The sequence below is a fragment of the Emydura macquarii genome, unplaced genomic scaffold, assembly GCF_026122565.2.
Source record: "Emydura macquarii macquarii isolate MOO-44397 ecotype Brisbane River unplaced genomic scaffold, CSIRO-AGI_Emac_v2 contig_1483, whole genome shotgun sequence".
Taxonomy (NCBI): Eukaryota; Metazoa; Chordata; order Testudines; family Chelidae; genus Emydura; species Emydura macquarii.
This window is the reverse complement of record NW_027131620.1, coordinates 8704897-8729907: the sequence shown is the minus strand read 5'-3', so window position 1 is coordinate 8729907 and position 25011 is coordinate 8704897. Positions and strand designations below refer to the sequence as shown.

The following is a 25011-nucleotide window of genomic DNA, read 5'->3' as shown; positions in this document are numbered from 1 at the left end:
TCATAATAAAAATTCCTAGTAAGAAAATATTTTTCCTGTCGTTAACACTCCACCCATTTAGTCTGATTAAAATCAGATTGGTTCTGCCCTCATGCTACTTGGTGGCCTTAGTCCCAGCATCAATCCATGATTAAAATGGAAGTTTCGGCTATTACTTTATAAGAAGCTACCTTTATGACAGGGAAGCTACTGCAACATGGCAATAAGGGATCAAGTCTGTGGAATCATTTGATAATCCTCAGCCCAATGTAAGAGGTGGCTCATCACAGAAGCCGGATATTAAAATTTAGTAACACAGACAGTTAAGTCCTTCTAAAAGAACTGCGCCCTTTCAGGCAACATGTGACACTTTCATCCTGTTGGAGAGGAACTGATGTGAGGTCAAATGTTCAAAATTGCACCCACGCACAATTATTCTGCAGGAAAATTTCCCAAAGTTGCATGCACAAACCAGGCAATTGCAGCTGCAAAAGGCCAGTTCTGATCACTTGTGTGCAAAATTACCTGATTTTGCTGGAAACATCCATGGCCTTCTCTCTAGCCTCCTGAAGCTTTCCTGACCATAGTTTTGCTGTGGGCCCACAGCTTCTCTGAATTGTTCCTCAGCCGTGCTCTCCCCTAGCCTTCATGATCTCTTCTGTCTGTCCCAGTTATCGGTTGAGGCTACAACTTTATAAGCATAAACAGACCTACCAATGAGATGATCCTCTTCCCAATTAAAGGCTTGAACCAAGGAGAGGAAAGGTTTCCTATCTATGAACTAAATATAAGAATAATTCACCCCAGAAGATTAACTAGTTACGGATTTCTTTAGCCCTGTGAAGATGCTATACAAGTGCTAAGTATTATTACTTTAGTATATGGCTCTTGGCCTCTACATGAACATAATGGTACCTTCTTTTGCAATACATATGGCAGTGTAGGAGTGTGTCGGGTACATTGTCTGGTTTTCATTAGAAAACCTCCCCTCAGCAGTAGAGAAAGGCAAAGGTAATTCCAAAGCCATATGGTTAGTAACATTCCTCAGTGCCATAACAGTCTTTCTGATGGGAAATGGATTAATACAATGCCCTTTCCAGGCCCTGTTAAATCCTTGTCAGGATCACAAACTATCCGAAAGGCAATGTTTCATACAATGTATGTTTTACATTAGAAGCACGTGCTTCTCTAAAAAGGTCAGCATGGTACAGCACACAACTATATATCCAAAAAATACATTAGTCATTCCCCTTCTGTACCTTATTCTCATGACATTGAGAAGTGGAACAACCTCAGATATTGTCATAGCAATTCTGAGAATGCAATCCCATAATGTCCCTTGTACATCTCACTGAAGACATGGTGCTTGTGCTCATCTAATGCTATGATTCTACTATGGCTTTAAAATGGACTTGTGTGACAACCCAGTTGTGTGCCTTCCATCCACAGCTTTCACGGCAGAGAAAGCAAAGGGTCTCCAAAAAAAAGAGTGGATGTCCGTCCATCCAGAACATCTAGCATCGAGTGCAACAAAGAAAAGGAGAATTCACTGAGCCACATTAATGATCCGGAGAATAAGCGGAACTCTGTTAAAGAGTCAGATGAGAACAAAGAAAACCTGATCATGAACTCAGAACTCAAGGACAACTTGGTTTTTTATCAGGATGAAGAGGTTTTGAATGACTCCATCATTTCTGGTAAGGAAAGTTAATTTACTATCCTCCTAAAACTATACAACTTCAGTCGACAGGAATGGTCCAAAACAGTGGTGCTCAACCAGGGGTACAAGTGCGTCTGAAGGTACACAAAGATCTTCCAGCGGTACATCAACTCATCTAGATATTTGCCTAGTTTTACAACAGACTACATAAAAAGCACTAGCGAAGTCAGTACAAACTAAAATGTCATATAGACAATGATGTGTTTATACTGCTGTATAAACTCTACACTGAAATGTATGTAAAATATTTATATTCCAATCGATTTCTTTTATAATTATATGGTAAAAAATGAGAAAATAAGCAATTTTTCAGCAAGTGTGCTGTGAAACTTTTGTATTTTTATGTCTGATTTTGTAAGCAAGTAGTTTTTTAAATGAGGTGACACTTGGGGTATGCAAGACAAATCAGACTCCTGTAGTCTAGAAAGACTGAGAACCACTGGTCCCAAGTACCTCAGTGTATGATTGTGAAAATGCAGCCTTGTGCCTACAGAGAAACCCATATTTTTTGTGCATGGATCTCAGTGAACAGATAGTGCTAAAGTTATGCCTGAATGACTTGGTTTATGCTCATGTCTGTCTCGGTAGGTACAGAATACCAAGATAGCATTTAGAGATACGCAGATAATTCAATAGGCGTTATGCTTTCAGTTCTGCCTGCACCACTTTGTACCATCTCCACTGAATGGCAATGCTTCCAGAAAGGACATCTCATCAGCAGTAGATGAGGACGGAGTGTGGTGCTGACATATCAGTTTTGGAAATGCCCCATTCTGGTAGCAGTGCAGTGATGGTACAGTATAGGAGGCCAGTTGGCAATGAGGAGCAGGCCCATCTTGGAGGGACACGCGTCCATAGGCTGGGATCTGAAGAACTGAACCCCAGCTCCTCTGAAGATCTGTTAGCGAATCTCTGACAGCTCAGTGAATTCTTCCTACCCATCTACCTACTGGTGGCTGGATTATATTGTTGAGCTCACTACAGCTCTGGTATGCCTACAACACACAAAAAAGTTTCTCCCTTTGTGAGGTTTCGGAAGGAGTAATTTATTTACTCCTTCATTCATAAAGTTGGGGGGTCATAGGTTCAATGTTCTCTTGGAAGCACTGCTCTGTGTTTATCTGAACCACGTGACCTCTTAGCAAAATATTATGGGAACAATTTTTATTATCCAGGCCAATTGTTTTATTGGGCTGAGCCACTGAGGCTCTCTGCTGTTTGGAGAAATCATATTTCAATCAAGTTTTTATAGTATTGTCCAGTTCTGCAGGACACCAAATTCTATTTTAAATGAGTTTCAATGTATCGGAACAGGACAGGCTTAGAGAGAGCCGAGGGCAGAAATAACTAGTGTAGTGGTGTAGTGCAGCAGATTGAGGATGAGTTTAAAAAAGAAATGAATCCAACGCTAAGCACAGAACAAAGCATCAGGATTATTGGGTCGTGATCCTAGCTCTGCTGCTGACACTTGAATTTTATATGCAATGTTGTTGTAGTCATGTTGGTCCCAAGATATTAGAGAGACAAGGTGGGTGATGGAATTTTTTTTTTTGGTCCAATCAAAGATATTACCTCACCCACCTTGTCTCTCTTGTATCTGATATTAGCTAGTAATAAAACACACAGTTGAGATAAGGTAGAAGAGGAAATAAAAGATAAATGTGAGGAAATTCTGCAAAGGATGTAAATTAAAATTCTCTTTTTTAAAAAACAAAACCAAAAAATCTCCAGATAAATTTTTCCAGAACTCCCTGGGAATATCTGTTGTCCCTGATTATAAGAAGTCCACTGAGTTTGGTGTAAATTCTTATGGATTAATTTGTCTAACATAGGCCATGCAGACCTTCTGTCACATAAATAAAAGTGTTTATTCTACCACTGAAGACATAATATTTATTTAATTAACCATGATTTTTGCCTACATAATTAGTGGAAAGCCATGATGATGGTAAGCAACCAGTGACTGTACAAACTTATGTGGCATCCAGAAGCAGCTCTTAAAAATAAAAAGTGCCCTAATATATTTCAGTTTATTATGGCTTAAGCATTGGTACCTGCTTAGGGTATGCCCTCTAAAGGGTTAAAAAGTCCTTTTGTTTAATGGAAGTTAATTCAAGAAAATGTCAAATGGCAGGTAAATACCAGAAAAGCACAGAAGTTAGGTATGGAAAACCTGTTAGGTTATCCAGTCTGTCCCCCAGTCAGAGTGGAATTGTAGAATTCCTACAGTACATCTATTAGCATTTTATTAAGTCAAGTTTTAAGAATCTATTTTTTAAATCTCAAGGCATAGGGCCATGTACAAACATGCTTGTCCAGTGACCATGACTGTAAGTGCAAGTGAGATATTTGCACATCCAGATGGCCAATTAGACAGTAGTTTAGGCAAATGTCCAATTTTTATGACCCATCAATAATGCAATAATTGCATGCACAAACTAGCATTTAGTTGTGAACATATTTTTTCTGTGGTCCACAGATGCCTGGCCTTTTGAAATCAGGCTTTGAATATCCCAAGCAATGAATATTTCCCCATGCCCTTTGGAGGACTAACCCATAGCCTTACCAGATCTCATTATCAAGTTTTTCCTTCCCTTCCATTATTCCTAATTATACACCTGCTACCATGTTAAATCATTTATTTCACTCCTTGATGCTCAGGTAGAGGATGGGACCAAACCAAAACCCCAACTGTGACCACAGCCAAACTCTGGGGAAGTTCAGATCCAAACTTTGTGTCAGGCCGCAGCCTCTGTAATAGTCTGAACCATAGGCCTGAATCCAAACACCTCCAAACTTTAGGGTTAGCTCCAAACCATTCTAAGAGCCAAACTTTGGGAATTGGCCCATCTGTAGTTAAAAATCTGTAAACAGTTGACATGCACTCACGTAGTCATTGCTGAGCTGTCTGTCCATGTTGGGAGTATGCAACCGCAAAACATGCATGCACAAAAACAGGTAGTTGCTTACATAAAGCACATAGAATAAAACATTCACACTCTTGAACAAAACATAGCAAGCTAACTAAAGCACTATTGGTGTCTAAGGAGGCTGCGATGGGATAAATGGAAATTCAGTGATTAAATTGAATGACAATCAGCTGGAATACAGGGGAGGGAGGAGTCTTACCAGCAAGAATGGCAAAGAAATGGAAATACAAAAAAAAAACAGAACAAAAACAGCCACTTGCAGATAGAGAGTAATTAAGATGGAGCAGGTGGGATATTTTAATGAATTCACTTCTGAGAGTGCCTCCCTTGTGTGTTCGTTGTCTGTGAATAGTCTAGCAAATGACAGGAAGTTAGAGTGTTAGCACTGATGTGGACGTGGAAAAGTAACAATTAAGCAAATATTGCAGACTATTTGCGGATAGTGTAATTGTTCCAGAAACTTGATTCTCAGGATTATGCTCAGCCAGTCAGGGGCCAGAAATATGCCCATGTTATTTACATCCAATCCAAACTAACCCACACTGATTAAGTATTAATGAGCACAATATAAAAACCTATATAGAATAGAACAGAACACTCCCAAAATATTGCTTGAGAACAAACCCTTTGCCAGCCATTATCCACAGAAATTGGTGAATAATAATTACATCTGATATTGTAACCTGTCTGAGGGCAGTCTGTGAACAAAGGAAGAGGTGGAATGTGTCAGATGAATTATTCAATCAGCTCCATGAACAGGAGAATGGAGGAGCAAATGGTAAAGAGACACAGTGATTCATTAAGCTATGGGAGTGAAATGTGACCATCTCATGGCCGCATCACAGCGCCTGGATGGGTTGGCAACTCTGCAGCCACTGTTCTCCGTACCCGAAAGGACGTGAATAAGACATTTTTTGTTCTTGACACTGGGTGGCAGTGCACGCACTTGCACAGGCTGACACTCACATTTCAGAAAGGTAGCACCAAAATAATTCCCTGAGCTGTTCTAACTTCTCCTGGTTTCCAGAGTCTGGGCTGGCTGGCAGCTGAGAAAGAATCTATCCAAGGTGCTTATATGATGCCCACTACTAACATATGTGAGTGCCTCACAGTCTTCGTTGTATTTATCGCCACACTGCCCATCTAAGGTAGGACAGTGCTATTATCCTCATGTCCCCAGATGTGGAGCAGAGACCCATATCCCTCCAAGGGATTTAGGTGCCTGTCTCCCACTGAAATAGCTTGAGGATCCGGGCCAGAGAAACATAGGGTCTGTTTACACTGCAGTCAGTGTAGACATGCCCGAGCTAGCTTTGTTCTAGCTAGCTCACGTAGCAATGGCAGCGAAACTGTGGCAGAACAGGCAGCAGCATGGGCAGTACCAGCTCGCCCAGGACAGAGGGTAGGTACTTGAGCGGCTAGCCTCAGTTCCTGGTTCTGCACACCCTGATTTCTCTCTCTCTCCTCTGAGCTCTGACTGGGGATGGGGGCTGTACAAAGGGCAGCACATCAATGCTACTTTTATGTTGTGCACCTGTACATTGTACCTAAATTAGGGCCATAGATGCTAGCTTTTGAAAATTAACAATCGAAGGGTGAGATCTGGAAAAGCACTTGACACTGCCCCCCCATTGCTCCCCGGGGGAGTGCAGTTAGACCAAGGTAGAGCACTTCTGAAAACCCCACGCCAGCTATTCCCGGTTATGGGGGGAGAGGGGAAGGGGAGGCATAGCTTAGCTGCAGGAAAATGAACTTTCAGGAAGATGTTTAAATAAATAAAGGCCATTAAATCTTACCACATGCACTGATCAGCAGAGGGTTCCGGAAAGAATTTCCCGCCACCTTGCACTGTTGGCTGGGTTTATGAGGAGAACAAGCGTGGGCTCTTTATTCCCTGCTTGTCGGTTTTCTTCTTTTCTCTGAAGTATCAGATATTAGCCTGGGCAGGAGAGCAATCTTGGTGAACAAATGGTCCCCTCAGGATGGAGAGCATGGACCAAATACAGTATGTTTACCCACAAAATAGCCACTATCCCTCTTAAAGGATAAACTACTACAACTTTTCTTCCTCCTGACTTCGTCAATCAGGTATTTAAAAAAATTAATCGAATTGGCCAGTCACCGATGGTGGCTTCTAATACGGACAGCTCAGATTAATCCAGCTCTCTATGTTCCACTGCATTTTTATTTGGATTTTGAAATACCTTAAAGATTAATCAGTGCACAGTGCATATGGACCCCGGGAGTGGTTACCATGTAAGCCTTTTAGAAACCCAGACATCTGGATGAAGCAAGTATGGCTTAGCTGGTGTGGGCTGAACGCGGTCTGCTCCTTTAATACAACAAGTAGGATTTGGGTTAAAGTTCCAATTTTTCAGCCTGCGCTTGCTTCTTTTAATTTCAGAGAGTAGCAGATTCTTTTCTCCCTCCCCTTTTATGGGTGTAGAATGAGCTCTGTGAACAGAGGCAGGCCTCTGAATGCACCTCTAGAACAGGCATTAGATGACAGAGTGGCAGCATTTTATTTTTAAGGAGCTATTGCACTGCTACAGTGTGTTCTATTGCATCTTAGAATACAGGGCTAAGGGCCAGATGCTCAGCTGATGTGAAACAATGGCATTCCATTGACCTTAATGCCTGACTCTTTACAAGGGATGCAGACCTTTAACTGAATAGAGTCAGACTTCAGCTAGTCCTGAATGACCATGTGAGATGGGGGAAAGCACAAAAAGAGTCCTGGCCCCACCATTCAGGTATCAGCATAAGGACAGTGAGAATTACAGCACCGTCCACCGTTTTATACCCTCCAAAGAGCGGGGGAAGGGGCTATTGTTCTGCTTTCTGCACCAGTTGCCACTTCAGTCCCTGGTCGGCGGGAAGGGTAGTGCAAACTGCACTTGCAGAATGGCTGTTAGATGTGCTGTCACTGCCACCAGACGTAATTCTGCCTGCAGACAAGACACGGCAAGTGGTGCCAAGGCCCTCCACATCCACCCCCACTGTGGCTGGGTTTGAAAAGCCATAACGGAGCCCAAAGGGTTTGCTCTTTCATTCTAGTGATCAGAGCACATCATGCAGGAGTCACGTTTCCAGTCTGGACACTTACTTGTGACTTCAGGCTAACAACTTTGCCACTTTGGACCTTGTTTTACCCATCTGTAAAACAGTTAAACGTACTGAACATTGCACGTGCCGTGAGGCTTCATTAATTTATGTGTGCAAAGCACTTTGAGATCACTTTGAGTGGAAGGGTCAGAGTATTATTATCGTGTGCCTGCAAACAGATGCCAGTTCAGAGGGTTGTTTCAGAAAGCTCTAATTTTGCCCCATTGCAACCATCATGGACTCATGGTGTAATCTTAGGTATTCATACTCAACTGCTCTCTGCCTCAATTTCCCTACCTGTACACCAGGGATAATGGTGTTTACCCTCCTTTATAAAGCACGTTGAGAGCAGCAAGTAAGTAGTAAAAGACACATCTTAAAGGTGAAGCTGATATTTACAAGTAGTAGGCTTTAAACCAGACTTTATTCACATCTCAAATGCCAAACAAAAGCTACCTAAAAAGCTAACTTCAGTCTTCTTTAAAAATGGGATGACCTTTTCTAAAAGGAGAGCTCAAGTATTAAAATAAACAGGCTCCCGTGTTATTTTTACTGCACACTATAAATTCAGTAGACCATTCCAAGACAAACAGTAATGGCCTAAATCTGCAGCAAGGTAGATTTAGGTTAGATATTGTGCAAAACTTTCTAACTGTAAGGATAGGTTAAGTACTGGAATAGTTATCAAGGGAGGCTGTGGAATCCCTGTTGTGACAGATGTGAAATCTGGGAAGTGTAAGGAATTCAAACAACTACTCTAGATTGAAATGTGCCAAACAGACATTGTCATAGATGTCCACAAAAGTGTTGAGGAATCCCTGGTGGTGGTTAATGCAAATTCCACAGCCCCATTGATGCAAAAACCCAATTTTTTGAAGCTACGTCCTGGGGAGAGGCCCATTGTTTGCGGACCACATGTTCCTGGAAACTGGAGGCTGACGGCTTGAGCCGTATGAAGGAACAGCTAAACTCTCCAGTCTGGGTCCGGTTGATGATCTAAAAACCTGACGTGAACTTGACACGTGGGTTTGAAAAACTGACATCTACCAGTGCTCTAGGTTGCAGTTGAGCGTCACCTCTGGTAAGCTTTTTCACAGGCATGTAGGTGCTTTTATGGGAATTTTTAAAATATGTTGTTTTCTCTGTAAATGCTTTTACCTTAAGAATAAATGTGCTTGCTTAGAAACAGCTGTGTGGTAACTTGTAAACTGACTGTGCATGGCCCTTGGAGAGAAAGCAAAGCACAGGCACTGGCCTTTAGGCAGATTGACTGGCTGGGGATATCATAGTGTAAGCAGGGAGCTATGCAGACTTAAAACCACACTGTCAGAAGGGTGTGGGACAAGGATCACAGCCTGGAGACAGGTGATGGCTGGAGACCTGACTGGGAATTTCTGAAGTGGACCCTGGAGAGGGGGCCGCAGGTGCAGTTACCATCACTAGAGGTTTCTAAGAATAGGTTGGACAAACACCTGTCAGGGATGATCTAGGTTTACTTGATCCTGCCTCAGTGCAGGGAGATGGACTATACGACCTCTCAAGGTCCTTTCTAGCCCTCCATTTCTGTGATTCTGTACATTCAGAGATTCCGTATCACTGCCCATGCGTTATAGTAAACTTGTTACAGGATTGCTTATTATAGAAAGAGTTTCAGAAAAGAGAAGCTCTACTCAAACCAATGAGCCAGACTGAGACTGCTGGGCTTTTCTTCTAGCAACTCAGTCCAAACACTTAGGGGCTTTCCCAGCTATGACTTTCATTCTACATTTTACTGTCTGTTAAAAAAAAAAAAAAAAAAAAAAAAAAGTACAGAGAAGTATGTTGGGTTTTCCCCTCACTCTGTAAGCAGTTTAAATTTAGAAACGTTATTACCATATTCCTTCCAGTTAGCATTGCAAGATGGTTTAATAAGTTAAGGGACCAATTTTACCTCTTCACTAAGCTCACTGAAGTCATGGAGTTACCTCAAAGATGCATGCAACCCCAAGGTGTCCTCTCAGAGTAAATGTTCTTTCAAGTGCCATCGGCCGACAGAAGAGGGTACGGCCACAAAAGGAGTGAAATACTACTCAGAACAGTTGCCACATATTTCCTTATGGAAATTCCTCTTGCAAGCATCACCAACAATATTTCAAGCCAGATTTTCATGTGTTTGCATGTTTTGCAGTTACCACAGCAGATCATACAATTGCGATAAGTAGGCATGCCTCCTATTTCCAAAGTATCTTACTAAATGACCAGCTTCGCACACATCTTTCTGAAAGTCTGGCCCTCCATTTCATCCCCTGGAATGGTTTTCTTAGAGTGTCTCCATAGGGGAAACACGGAATGCAGGTATGCAGTTTTACTTACCCCATGGCAAACAGAATTTTACTGCGGCACTTTAAGACAGTGATTCTCCACCAGGGGTACATGCATCAACTAACTCATCTAGATCAATGTTTCTCAACCTGGGGGTTGCAACCCCCAGGGGGGTCATGAGATGTGTTGGGGGGCGGGGAGAGGCAAGCAGGGCAATTGCCTGTGGGCCCATACCACGGGGCCCGAAGAAGCTAAGTTACATGCTTTAGCCCCAGGCGGCGGGGATTGGGCTTCAGACAAGGCTCACAAGTGAAAAACAGGTTCAAGTATCACGCTGAAAGGTAAATACAATATATTCCAATCGATTTCTTTTATAGTCATATGGGAAACAAGAGAAAGTAAACAATATTTCAGGAATAGGGCGATGTGACACTTTTTTATATTTTTATGTCTGATTTTGTAAGCAAGGACTTTTTAAGTGAGGTGAAACTTGGCGTATGCAAGACAAATCAGACTCCTGAGACGGGTACAGTAGTCTGGAAAGTTTGAGAACCATTGCTATAAGAATACTTGAATTGGATCTATTTGGTAATAATGGCCCATATTTTGTGGCCTAGGTGCATTCTCCATGCCGACTATTGCTGGTTCTCTAACTTCTGAATTGTGTTTCTTGAAAATTGAGTGAAATGTTCAAAAAGTTTAATGTGCATGTTCAGTAACCTGCAAATTTGGGCCAAAAGCATCTCACAAATAATAATCACACTTAACCTGGAAATATTGCATGTGTGAGGGGCTAACTTTAAAGTTATCAGTGCTGGATTGCCAGTCCTGGACATTCAGAATAGGATTTTCCAAAGCGTTCAGCATTGTCTGATTCTGTTCCTACTGAACCAAGTTGTAAAAATCCCATTGACTTCAAGGGGAACAAAGCTGGGGCAATGCTCAGCATTTTTGAAAATTCCTCTGTTGTCCACAGAAGGGGACAGGAAACATCAGCAAACGTGTCCCACAACTCCTCACTAGCTGCACCTTAAAACCCTGTTGTGGAGGGATCACGTAAGGGTGAGATTAAAGTGCAGTCTGCAAAGCCAGTTCATTCCTTGGCTTCTTTACTAAGACTGTTAGCAAGGGTGCCAGTGAGTGCTGGGGGGTTTTATTCTGTCAGCTGACAGCTGGTTGAGACCATCTGTTGTACACATTGCAGTAACTACCAACCGGACTGGATTTGAGCTGGTAACGCAGAGGGGAAAGGATCTCTATCCCAGCCATTCCCATTCCCCTACACTCCCTAGTCCTACTACAAAGAAACCAGGATGTAGCTCTGCTTTGGGATGTGGAATGGCTCAGATGATTGATGATATGCATTGCCTTTGATGCCTAGATTAGTGGTTTGAACCTTGCCTCAGCTGATAGTTACCAAGAGTCATTGCTTTCTGAAAGCATTACCCTGGTCTACAATGTACAATGAGATGATAATCTCAAGCATTTACGAATGGACCATTGTCTGCAATTATGTTGGCATTCAGCCCCAGCATTTATTAATGTATACGAAGCTGCGTGTCCCATACAAGGCGCAGATTTCATAGTCATACCGTAGGTTTGATCCTCCGGTGCCCCCTCCTTACGCATTCATTTCTGATTAAAAAAGGCAGGAATTCCAAGCAGTCCTTCTAACATGTTTTCATTTCGATGCATGTCCCAGGTACCTTGCCAAGAAAATGCAAGAAAGAGCTGCTGGCAGTAAAGCTACGGAACAGGCCCAGCAAACAGGAGCTGGAAGACAGGAACATTTTCCCAAGGAGGACGGATGAGGAACGACAGGAAATCCGGCAGCAAATCGAAATGAAACTCTCAAAGTAAGTCAGTTTAAGAGATGGGAGGGGCAGATCTTTACCGTGAAGTCTCCTCTGCATCTCACCTTACTATGTACCTGCCCCTTAGCCTATTTCCCATGTTGAGTTATGCAGAAAGGGGCAGCAGTAGCAGCAACCTTGGCTTGAAGGCCACCCTTTGCTTTTGATCTTTGAGCTCAGATATTTTGTGCCGAGGGCTGGTTACCTGATCTCCTCTTTGAATCAGGATATTCCAGCCTACCAGAAAAAACAAAACTGAGTGCAGTGAGTTAGATGCTGCCCTGGAATGCATGCCTGCACCTTCTATTGAAGTCAACTGGATTGTTCTAGCTCCTATCCAAGAAGGTCAAGAGCACTGAATTAACCGTCAAACTTTACACTTGCACTTATCCTTGACTGCAGCCATCAGTGTATCTGCAAATCCCCATTATAGGCAGGGAAAGCAGCAGGGTGCACTGGCAGGGCTTAACTGACCCTGTTTCAAGTAAGGGTTAGCTTCAGCAGGACTTTCTTTGCCAGGGCTAGGGATTTGCAGAGGTGCAGCTGAAATCTGGGTTAATTGCAGGGGTGGAAAAGGCCTGTTTTCTTTTCGTAAATGGTGTAGTTAGTGCAAACGCTTTGTCAGGCTGTGAGGGCTCAGGTGTGCAGCAGAAAACAGTACTGCAGTTAGATGTCGTAAGCAAAGATTCATAGAAACCATTAGATTTAGATTGCATTGCTTTTTTTAAAAATAGCTAACTCTGGATAATCTGCCGGCCTGAATATTTTAGTTGTGACAAAATGGATTGTTAAATAATCTGTGCTGTGCTCTCCCACGCTGGAATAGCCAGTTCTGAATGGCTGCCAAAGTGGTTGAAATCAAACTGAGAAAGCTGAACAGGAATTCATATTTGAGGCTTATGAAATATTAATCGTCAGAATCTGCTTTTTCAAGAAACATTTGCTGTTATTCAAGCCAGAGCTGGGCCAGCTCTTCAGTCTGTACATTTAATACACGTTTGCTTCAGGAGACTTGGAATGAGACATAGGTTGATAGATCAGAGTGTAGTCCTAATGGACCAGTATCTACACCATAAAAATACACCATTGCGTTTGGCCCCTTTGCTGGCAATCTCAGCTAAAAAATGACCTGTGATTGAATGGTCAGAATAGAATATCTTAAAGTACTTTACAAATGTTAGTTAAGCTTCACAGTACCCTATGATGCTGATAATGGATACAGAAGATTCATTTTACTCCATCTTTGTTTATTATCTTTAGTTAATATTTGTATTATGGTAGTGCTTAGTGGCCAACAAACAGTGGACCCATATTGCGCAAACACCGAGTAGAACACAGCCCCTGTAAAAGCACTTACAGGCTAAACAGACAAGGGATTTAACAGGCAGGTAGAAAGAACAATGTGATTGTCAACTATCATCACATTTTAGCACCAAGACGTGCAGCCGTCTTTGGGGTGGATCCTGGGGGATGTCCCACCACACAGCTGTCCTCCTCAACAGCTTAGGACAGAAAGTGAAGAAGAACACATAGGCCTGATTCTGTAAAGCCTTACATATGTGAAACATCCATCTGGCTTCCTGAGCCAATGGAAGTGTAGGTTCCCTTTAGGCAGGCCGAATCCCTGAGTTGCAATTTGGCCAGGATACTGGGATTGACCATCTTAATGGCTTGGGCAAAGTTACCATGTGATCCTGTAGGAGGAGGTCAGGAGCCTGATTTTACAACTCATCTGAAGTACTCAGAAAAGTCCCGCCCAGTGCCAGACTGGGACATTTATACAATCTTCACTCACTGTGAAGGGTGGCACTGTGAATCTCCAGCATCTCTTCCTGCTGCAAAACTTGGATGCTCCTTTGAGGTCTCCTGTCTAACTACCAGCCCAGCCTGACCCCACTCCACTTCTGAGAGCTGGTGGAATCACAGCACAAAGTCGGATGGCTACAGACCATCCCTTTTTCTCTGTGTGTACAAGTTAGCTGCTCGGTGGTGGAAAAGGAAAATTACCCTAAGGAATTATGCCTGAAATTAGTGTCAATACAAGGACTTAAGACATAAGCATCTCTGCCTACAAGAGAAGGAGCATAATGCATGATCATGCCTGGAAGCTGTGGAAGGCAAGGTTTAGTGTACAAATACAAAGAAGATTGCCTTCTCGCAGATAGTTGATGAGGAGCAGTCTATGATGTAAATTATTAATCTGGTAGGTAACATTTACAGATGGCTGAAGGGACATGCTCATTTAGTGTAAGAGAAGACACACTTTCATTTACCTCCTCCTTCTGTCCAGAACTCAGTAGACTGAGTGCCACTCATGAAACAGAAGGTGCAGAGATTGCTAGCCTGCCATGCAAAACAGACTGGAGCCAGGCCCCTGCACAATTTCTGAGCATATATGAGCATTGCTCTTTACTCATCAACCAGAATAGAGCATGACAATGCAAACAAACTCAGCCAACAGATACATCATGAGAAAATATTTTCATGATGATAGGCATGCACTTGTCAAAGATAATCCCATTTTGAAAATACAGAAATATGCAGTAGACAAATTAGTGTCCTAGGGATTTCCCCTCTGCATGCCTGACTCACTTTGGGGAGAACCACAGAAAAAACTGACTTCCCCCAAAAAACTCCATGCCACTAAACTCAGTGCACACTTGGAGATGAGTTTGTACACGTAGCACAGGTCGTAGAGATGCCTAATGCAGCACAAACCTGGGTTGAGATTTTCAAATCTCCTTAAATCTATCTCAATGGGCATGTGTAGCTAGATCCCCTATCTGGCTTTGAAAATCTCAGGGGTGATCAATCAATCTTATAGATGTGGAACTCACTAGTGAGTTCCCAGATTCAAGGAGCTCCCTGTATCCAAGGATCCAGCATCTGGTCCCCCTGGAAATTGCTAATCTCTGTGTGATTCGACCACCATTGTAGGCGGGTTTCAGATCACTTCAGCTACTCTTCCAATGGTAGCACTGGGATAATGCTGAGTGGGATTTACTCAGCTATCAGTTCAAGTGTACAATCCAATGACAAACCTGTCCTCTCCACTCGAAGGCATGTCTAGGGATGTGACTCCCCGTTCACGTAGACATACTTGTGCTAGCTCTCATTGAGCACTTAAAAGTGCACTTAAAAATAGTAGTGTCGCCATAGTAGCACAGGTGGCGGTACATGTTAGCTCTCTCAAGTACATACCTCTGGGATCCAGGCAGGCTTGTACTCGGGCGGCTTGCCCATGCTGCCACTTGCCACTGCCTGTGCTATCATGACTACACTATTCTTTTTAGTACTCTAGCTTGATGAGAGGTAGTGTGACTATGTCTACATGCGCTGGGAATCACACTCCCAGCTCTAGTGTAGACACAGCCTAAGAGATGAGATGGAACTGAGAGACTGAAGACTCATTGTTCAACCGCGGTCTGATTCTTGATAAACCAGCCAGTAGACAGGCAGCTGTATTCCAGATACATTGTTCACGCAGCTGTATCCTCATGGATTTGAAGGAGTTTTACAGGTACCCAGCAAAGTCCCCCCATCCCAGCTTTAAGTCACTAGTTTTACCTGACATGTAGTTCTGCAGCCTGGAAGTAGAGCTGTGCTCGAGTATTTTATGAAAGTACTGAAATAATAAGTTTAGAGTTAGTCAAAAAATGGGGAAACTTTTATGAAAATGCATCCCATTGCTTCATCAACAAAAGGCCAACGTTCAAAGATCTGGGATCAATTCTAACGGATACAATAGCTGGTGAGAAAGCGGAGGCTGAACTTTTGCACTGATAAATAGTTACACGGCCGGATCCAAAGCCCCCTTCCTCACTTTCTGGAACTCGACAGGTGGCTTCTTTACTTCCTTTCAGAACCAAATTCTGACAATTCTGCTCTTATTCCAGTATAAATCGACTGATTTCAGTGGAGTTGCTCCTCATTGACATCAGTGTAAGTGGGGGCAGAATCTACCACTTGCTTTCTTCGCGTTGTTCACTAGATTTGTTTTACCCCCAGCCCCCGCTTCTAGTCAGCTATTTGTTGCTATGGAAATGTGCCCCCCTGCCCCTCCGGCAGTATTGCATATTCCCTGAGATTTCCTCATTCAGTAGCATTCATCTCTTACTAATTATCTGTCCCAGAAGCTTCAGGCCATGACATACACTGGAAATAGTCTATTGTGTGCTAGACAATTGAAGTTCAGATGCTCCAGGCTCCTGACATTCCTTGTTTACCTTCACTAGGTGTTCTGAGTGCAGATAATAAGACCTCAGTGGCATTAAATGAATTGAGCCCATTATGTCAAGAGGTTAAAAAAAACTGAAACTATGATTATTTGCAATAACTACTCTCTGTATTACAGAATTACTTCATTCTATAAAGGATTTAAGCAGAAACCCAGAGGGAAAAATGATCTTTAGAATGAAGAACAATGCATAGAAAGGTTGTTTAATTAATTTAGGACATTATCGAGACTGACTGTTTAGAAAGTTAGTATCTGAATTGCCAGGGTGGCTGTTACTTCCATGATATGCCTTGTATAGCCACACTCAGAAACAGCCCCATTATTACTGAATGTCTCAATAAAAACAAATTCCTAGATCCAATTATAGTTGTAATTTTCACTTCATGTTCTGCTCTGCTTCCTCAGGGGTTTGCATAAGTAGACACGATGCATGAAGCAGCATTCAGCAGAGATGTGCAGAAACAGGAGCTCAGCTGTTACAGTGAGGAGGGTTATATAAGGGCTTAGAAAGACAGACAGCCATGGATATACCTTGGACCCAAAAATTCCAGGCATGGGTGCACTAAGCCACCCCAATTTGAAAGTTTTGGCTTTGGTACACTGGGTCGTGCTGAGAGAGCATTCTCATCAACACAAGCTCTGGAAGGCAGTTTTCCTTACAGATTACTGCATGGTGCTAGGAAATTTGTACTTCCAGTGCTGTACTGTGGTTCCTGGAAATGCGTCTCTGAGTGGGGTGACACAAATATCCTCCATCCAGCAGATGTCACAAATTGCTCAAATTTGTACCACTGTGTCATTTAGTGTGGTGGGATATTCATGGAACTATACCTGTTCATTTTTGTGGCCGATAACTTTTTGTTGGTTTGGAAACAACACTCCAAGTCTTCAGGTGTCTATAAAGTTATATAACATCTTGAATGGGAACTGGCAGAGAAGGTAGGGGCCACGACGTCAGTGTTCCAGCTTCTCCCTGATGAAATCATCAGGTTTAATTTAAGAGGGATGCGGCTACATGGTTTGACTCTCATGACTTCAAGTGAATGTTTTCTTTGGTTTCAAATCAGAGAAGGGTCTGAATGACTATAGCACTGATGTCAGATAGCACTTATACACATGCTTAGCTTTAAACATGTGCTTTGAGCCCCCTTGCATTACTTTCTTGCACTGGGGCCTCTGTTTGGAAATTTGCTCAGGTTGAAATGCATATAAACCTCATCTGAGGCTATGGCTACACTGACGGCAGCAAAGTCGCCGCCGTCAGATCGACTTCTCTGGATCGACTGAGCGGTCAGTGAAGACTGACTCAGTCGATCCAGAAACTGAGATATTAAGACCATCTTGCCAAGTGGTGTAGCGCTGCATTGACAGGAACGCGGTTCCCGTCGGCGCAGTGCAGTGAAGACGGCGTGCAGAACAGAAGCAGAGAAGTCGACGGGAGTTATGCAAGTTTTTTGCATCACTTGCGTAACTCAGGTCAACTGCCGCCGAATCTCGGAGGTAAGTGTAGACAAGCCCTGAGTCTCAAGGCCCCTGCAAAGAATACTGGGTGGGTGGATCTCCCTGGCTGTACAGAATTTCACTGTTTTCAAACCACTCAAGTATTCAGTGGTTTCTGATTTTGTTGGGAACATTTAGCACTGAGCTTTGCTCTTGAGAGAGAGAGAGACAGGCAGGCATAATCACAGAGATGTACTGTCACAGCTAATTAACTATGTACAATGTGACAAATGGTGTCCTTATTTGGTAGAAGTTATCTTCAGGTAAGCGTGTCACTGATGCTAAAAATAATCAGTCAGAGAATGCAGCGTGGGTGTTTGTGCTGCCTGATCAAAAGCATGGGCTTGCGAGAGCTATAGACTGGGCTGCAATTTAACTCTGTAGGAGTGCATGTAAATTAACAGAGGCTCCCATTCTTCTTCTGTGTTGACTCAGGCATTTCTAATGAACATATGTATTTGATGTTGCTTTATTTGTTGCCTGATGGTTTGGTTGGTTGCAGTATTTTATGAAGGATTTATGTAGCCTCTCAAGTGCTTTAGCAGGCTGGTGCCTTATAAACAAGCTTTGTTATTATTTATGTTTTGTTGTCTCTCTTTCATTATGGAGGATTGAGCCTGAAAAGCAGCAGAGGAGGGGCAAGATGAGTTTTTTTTCAAGCTACCTGCAGGATTTAGATGACCAAGTCCAATAAATGTTAATGTTCTATCCTGTGCTCTGCTTGATGTCAGCAAACTACTGGGCAGTAGCACATTCCAGCCAGCAGTGTCCAGAATCCCTTTCAGGAAGAAAGCGACAGACATGTGGGTCTATGTTCCATGGAGACTGGCCTATGCTCAGAAGCTGTCCCACCAGAACACGGGGGGATGGGGTTGGAAACGGGTACTGCTGTTGCTGCTTCTATGGATAAAGGCAAGTCTGTTCTTCAGGACTGTCAATCTGACATTTTTTGCAAGCTCTAAACTCCCTTAGCCCTTGTATGTAAAAGGAGTGACAAAGCACACTTTCAAACTAGCTTTTTAATTTATGGCCAGAGAATTAGCAAAGAATTAGTCTGCACTTGCAGACAGGTGCACATAGAAGTTTGGGGAGGCATAACTCAAGTGGCTACTTTGTAACTGTGACCCTGTGTATTCTAATGTTATAATTAATCAAACACAGTCACCGTATCAAGAGCACAAGTTTACATAAGTAAACAGTTACGCGGTTAACCCTGAAACATAGGAGACTCCTACAGTGAAAATGAACACATCTGAGATTGTGCAAATAAAGCTGATCATGAAAGCTGGGATGTTGGTTCTCACCCCATGATAAATTGAACCCAAAATGTACTTGTGCATATTTCAATGATTTGCCAACGGTCTTCTAGACATGTCAGGCCTGATTTTCAAAATGTAAGAGGCCCAGGACCATATGGAAAATTGCACATACCATGATGTGCCTAATTTGCACATCATTTGTTATGCAGATTAGATATTTGTAGATGCAAAATAGCCTAACTTCCTAAGTGAAGCAGGGCACTGGGACTCAGGACCGCTGAGTTCTCTTCCAACTCCACCATAGGCTTATTGAGTTACTTCCCACTCTGTGCTGCAATTTCCCCATCTGTTCAATGAAGATAAAAATACTTCAGGATCAGGAGAGAGCAGGTTCACTTGTGTTGCATGGCTATGTAATTGGTGGGTCACGTTATCTGAAAGGAACCACAAATTGGAGGCTCTGATGAAGCTACAGATGAAAAGAAAGGAATTTATACACTGCATGTTGCTCTTCTGGCACCACGTGTACACGACACACATGGACTAGCCTTTTGCGAGGGCGGACCTCACTCCCATTAGTTCAGTCAGAAGCATAAGCCAGAGAGTATTCTATTTACCCGAACCATAATGATCTTCTGTGAACATGTATTGTCCTTTGGGCCTTCCAGGCGCTAGTAATCTGCAACCAGAGGTGCATGCGTGCGTCTCTAATGGACTACACTGCGTTCACTATTCATTAATTATGAAGTGTACTGACAGGTCTGTGATCTCCGGTTCCACAGAGGGAATGCTCAGGTAAAAGAGCAGTTCACCAGCTCAGCCCAGCCCAGCCTGCAGAGTGTCCGACATCCTTAACTCAAACCTCCTTCCACATACACCAGTACATTTATAGGCTGCACTCATTTGAAAGGTTGAAAGATGGGGAGGGCTTAACCTTGTGTATTTCTTATTGATTTAAATGGGAAGTATATGGCTCAAGTCTGCTTTCAGAGCATGCCTGTGTCTGTAGGAATATTGAGACGTAGGTACAGTATATACCTATAGTACCAAAACCATAAAGGTGAGAGGGACAGCCATTGATCATGTATTGCACCCAGTGCAGGAGAATGTTATTACTGATGTATTGGGCAAGGTATCATTGAGTGACTCACCCACCCCTTTGGCTGCAGAACTGTGGTATTTCCCTGGAGCTCTCCTCTCCAAGAATTGGCCAAGCCTAACTGTTCATCTCATGAGATCTGATGAGATCCCAGCCTAAGCTGGTGGGACTGAAGGCCCTCCATAAATATTATAAGTACTACAATCTCCCTGCCCCCAACACAGAGCACACCCCTACCCATTGCATCTCATTCAAAGACAGAATCTTGATTCCCCTCAGGAATCCAAGGCTCTGGATTCACTGCTTTCATGCAGCAAAACTGGGTCAATGCAAAAAGCACAGTTTCTACCATACGGACGTTACCTAAGGGAAGCTGGGGAATGAAAGAAGAAGAAAATAAATATTTAGGAAAAAGAATTTAGAGATGAAGAAAGATCAGATTAAAAGCTCTGACGAGGATCCTGGCTTTAAACAAAACAATATTATTTAATGTAGTTCTAGCCAAATCTGCTTTGTTCCATTCCCTTTTCCAGCCTGGCAAATTGCATTGGGAATAATCATGCCTTCTTGTTTTCCTTACTTAAAAGCAGCTCAGGTCAAACACAGGGTACAGCTGTTTTCTATTGATAGGTCACTGAAAGGCGAACACTCTGTTGACCTCTTGGTGCTTGGATGAATGCTACTTCCCAAGAGACACCGTATATATGTTTGCCCATGCATAGTATGTATCAAGAGGTCGAAAGGAACCCCCGGATCTATAAATACACCATGAAGGATTTATCTAGTGAAATGGGGGAAGTGAACTGTAATGTTGAAATCTGACAGGGAAGCACTTGTATCAAACGGCAGACAGGTGGCTTAATGTAAATGGTGCCATATTAAAAGGACTCCATGCTGGTTTAATTTTCAAAGGACAATGACAGTCAGGCTGTAGGACAGAATTGCACAGAGGACATATAGTCATTTCCTTCCAAAGCTGGAGCCGATACTCCATGCAAAAAGCCAGTTTTTCAGATGATGGTATCCAGGCAACCAGAAAACATGTCAGCTTGCAAATCAGCATGCTGGTAAAATCTGAGTCTTGAACGACGTTACAATGAGGCCCATCCAGTCTAGCTCAACTGATATGTTGCAGAGAGGTGAGATTTGCTTTCTGTCCTTAAACAAAATGCAGAAAATCATTCTGCCAAAGATGCAGGCTGCAAAAGACAAGCCAATGACTCAGTGTAGCAGCCATTCTATGTGACAGCTCATAGATCTTCACCTGTCCTGGCTTTGCTTCAGATGTTTTTAGTGGTTTAAAAAAAGAAAATTAAATTTCTGCCTGGATTAATATTTTGTTTTACTGCAGTCATGTACAAAGCAAAAACCGACTCTGTATCAATAGCAAACCATACATTGCAAAGAGAGGAGGCTGCTTATAGAGGAATCTGTTTGTGCATGCCTTATGTGACCTGTCCATGCCTAGGGTAGCCATCTGAAAATGCCAAGGTTGGGGCAGGCTGCAAAAGCAGAGCAGATTCTCCCAGCACTGGTGGATAACACTGAAGTCAGACTTCCCAACCAGCCACAAACAGTGCGTCTGATTCTCCACACTGGTTATCAAGAAGCTGAAACAAAATATACACATTTACTGCATTCCAGTCTCTGGCTCCCAATTGGCCACTAGGTCTAGTAAAGAGATCAGTTATTTAAACTCTATGCTCTTTACCAAAAAGGTTTCTCCTGACCCCAAAGGGTCAGCCACAGTACCAGATCAATATAAGTTTGGATCTTACCCAAAATGCCACGCTGCCAGCCAATCCTTTAGCAACTAAAACTAAAGGTTTATTATAAAAAGATAGAAACAAACTATAAAAGAAAAGTGTTAAAGGATTAAAGCAATCAGATATATATGGACTTTCCAGTTATTTGTATGTATCAGGTTTCTAGTAGAATTGTGGAGTTTGCAGGCTTGTATAGTTCCTCTGGTATACATCCAGTACTTGGATGGGTCTCAGTCCTTTGTTTCACAGCTTAAGTTCAGTTCAGTTGTAGATGAGTTGATCCAGATGTAGGTGAAGACCAAAGACAGACTGAAGACAAAATGGATGTGGTGCAGCTGCCATTTATGTCCTTTGGCCTTTGCCATGCTGCTTCTGGAAATTTACAGGAATAAGATGGAGTTCAGAGTCACATGAGTAAATGCTGGTGACTCATCAGATATATCCCTGGCTTATCCCCCTGAGCCCCTTGTATCTGTGAATTTCTTAATGGGCCATTAAGCAAGCTAGTGCTGCAGCCATTCTGTCTGGGGTGTCGCCCAGACACGGCACAATTTGAAATACAGATATATCAAACATATCCATAACTTCCATTACACATATAACATATGAACATAAACATTATCGTCTTACTTAGTACATTATAGCCTTTCTAAAGGTACCTGACATGGCATATCTCACATGAATTATGATGATTCTGATGTATTGATGTTAAAAAATATAATAAATGCCCCCACCTCCCCAATCCAGCCAGCATCACACTTATATCAGACAGGATCTTTCTCTAATAATGCTGCTGTGTATCACAGAAAGTAGCCAGACTTCTTCAAAAGACCAGCCATTAAAGGAGAGGAGTTACCCTCTTTCTGAAGGAAATTTAAAGTGAAACACCCATCCCATTGCAAGGAAAATGACACTTTTTAACCCACCATTTAGTGATTTGCCCCTTTAAAAAAAAAGGTGTTGGCAGCTGTTTACAATACAAAGAAGCATATAATGCAGAGAGTGTGATTAACATAGCCAGGGTGTTTCGTGTACTCATGATTAGAATTGGGGTGGGTGGGTGAGGTGCGGTGGCCTGGGATGTGCAGGAGGTCAGACAGTGTGATGGTCCCTGCTGGCTTTAAAGTCTAGGAGTTTGGGGGTCAGCACACCAGGGTTCCAGTCTCATTTTTACTAATGAGACTGCTTAGCTTTACTGAGCCCACATTTTCCTCATGTCTCCTGACGCTGCACCTGTACCCGTGTGTGTGTGTGTGTGTGTGACATCCTAACAGATGGAGCAAATTGGTCCCCCCAGCGCAGCAACCCCTCTCCACAGTCTGGGTGGGAGCAGAGGCAGTGTGGGCAGGGGAAGGTAGATATAGCCTCTCCTCTTCCCAACCCCCATTTTGGCAGTTTGTTCACCAGCAGGCGGCGGAGTGGGTGTCCCCGCGGATGGCCTGCCACTGTGCTCTGCCCCGCTATCAGCCACATAAGGTGATGTAGGTGGAGATGCTGTGTGCGCACGCTCGCCCCAAGCACAGGCACAGGCTGATCAGAGTGTAGCCTAACACGTGCGTTAAAGGAAGGTACCCATCAGAGACCACACGTGCAGCACGAAGCTAGCAGGCTGCCTGAGCTCGCTTGTCCATGACCCACAGGGCAGTGAGAAGAGGCTGCTTGATAGAGTGATGGATCACGGGAGGACGTGCTTATAAAGAAAAATCCGAGCACTGCTTTTTCTAGCTTTGCTGAGCAGCTGCCGTGGGCACCCTTCACTGCTCGGCTTCGCTCCTCTGTGGGGTTTGTTTCTTTGTGGTAGAGTAGGAATCCTGAATACTGATGAAATCACGTTTGGTCCAACCAGGCAGTTGTATTACAAGCTATTCCTTTGTGTACCGAACACCTGCGGCCAAATCCTCAGTCCGTGCTAGTCAGCATAGTCAGCTTCACTGGAGCGGTGCCGATTTACACCAACTGAGGTGATGGCCCCTGCCCTTTCCTGGGAACACGATGGACCAGAGGAACCAAAGGGCTTTCTGGTACACATGGGATTTCTGAACACAGTGGATATTTTTCAGCACACGTACATCTCTGTTTGGAATCTTTTGAAACTCTAAAGGTAATGGACCTTTCCTTGATGTCGACCTTTAAGCCAATCTTAAAGATATCAGTGGAGACATCAATTATTCAGGAAGCAAGAGCCTGGCTAAAGGGATAGTTATTCTTTTTGATGAAACTTTGATGAAAGTGACATGAGGGAAGACATGTTGCTTTGCATTCGGCAAAGGTTCAGTTAAGCTCCCATGTGCTGTTCCTGGGGTGAAACATCTGACCTATAACAAAGTACATTTGACAGTTTGGCAGACTGGTGTTGTGGAACAAGCATGCTTTACTGTTAAATGGTTTGTTCTGTCTCGTTTGTAAGACCTGGGATTGCCATAATTGGCAAGAGCTTTAGAACAGGACAGAGAGCTAAGAACAAAGCTGGATGCTGGCTAAAGCAATGGAGGTTTTAAGCAAAGTACTTCCTTAATCTCGTACAGTAACAAAAGTGGCAGTATGGCCGATTTATTTTTAAAGAACACAAAGATTTACAAACAGGTTTGCAAGAAAGTCTCTCCATATGTTGAAAATGCAAAGATCAGATTTTATCTTAGATACATGGATATAAATCCACAGTAACACCACTGAAGCCAATGACCTGAATTCTCATTTAGACTAGGGCTCCTTGATGCTATGGCTGCACAAATCAGTCTAAAGTGAATTTAAACGACATTTATGCTTGCTATACACTGCCCAAGTGATGTAAAAGGGGAGATGATAGTGAGGCCCAATTACTCCAGACTAGTGCTGCTCAAGAGTTTTCTGCTGGAACAGTTCTCCAATCAGAAAATGCTGATTCGACCACATTGAACCATTTCCTGAGACCGTATCAAGTTCCTCCAAGTTTTTGACAGGAAATTGTCAATACAGATCATTTCAATAAGGGTGAAATGTTTCCTTTTGACTTTCTCGTTTTGTAATGTTCTAACAAGTGTCAAAGTGATTAAGTCAAAGCTAAACGCACAGATAAAGTCAAACAAAATATTTTGGTACATTTGTGGTGTGAAAAATTTTGCGGTTTCAACTTTTGAACCTGACTCAGGAGGAAACCAAGTTTCAGAAAACTGGAATTTCCCATGAGACAGAAAATCCATTCTTTATCCTGCTGTACTTTAAACAGTCACCACCATCAGTGAGCTCAGACGGTGGCCCAAAAATGTGGTTCCAGGAGATGATG

General features: G+C 43.0%; 1 protein-coding gene across 8 annotated transcripts in view; it reads left to right on the top strand.

Moving 5' to 3' along the window:
* The window catches only part of PHACTR3 (phosphatase and actin regulator 3), a 156878-nt gene that overhangs the window by 105825 nt on the left and 26042 nt on the right, over positions 1-25011 (top strand). For all 8 annotated transcript variants that reach the window (XM_067554154.1, XM_067554149.1, XM_067554155.1 and 5 more), the window contains 2 exons: positions 1429-1676; positions 11738-11891. In XM_067554154.1, the coding sequence (XP_067410255.1) occupies positions 1429-1676; positions 11738-11891 (402 nt within the window). The remainder of the gene's footprint in view (positions 1-1428; positions 1677-11737; positions 11892-25011) is intronic.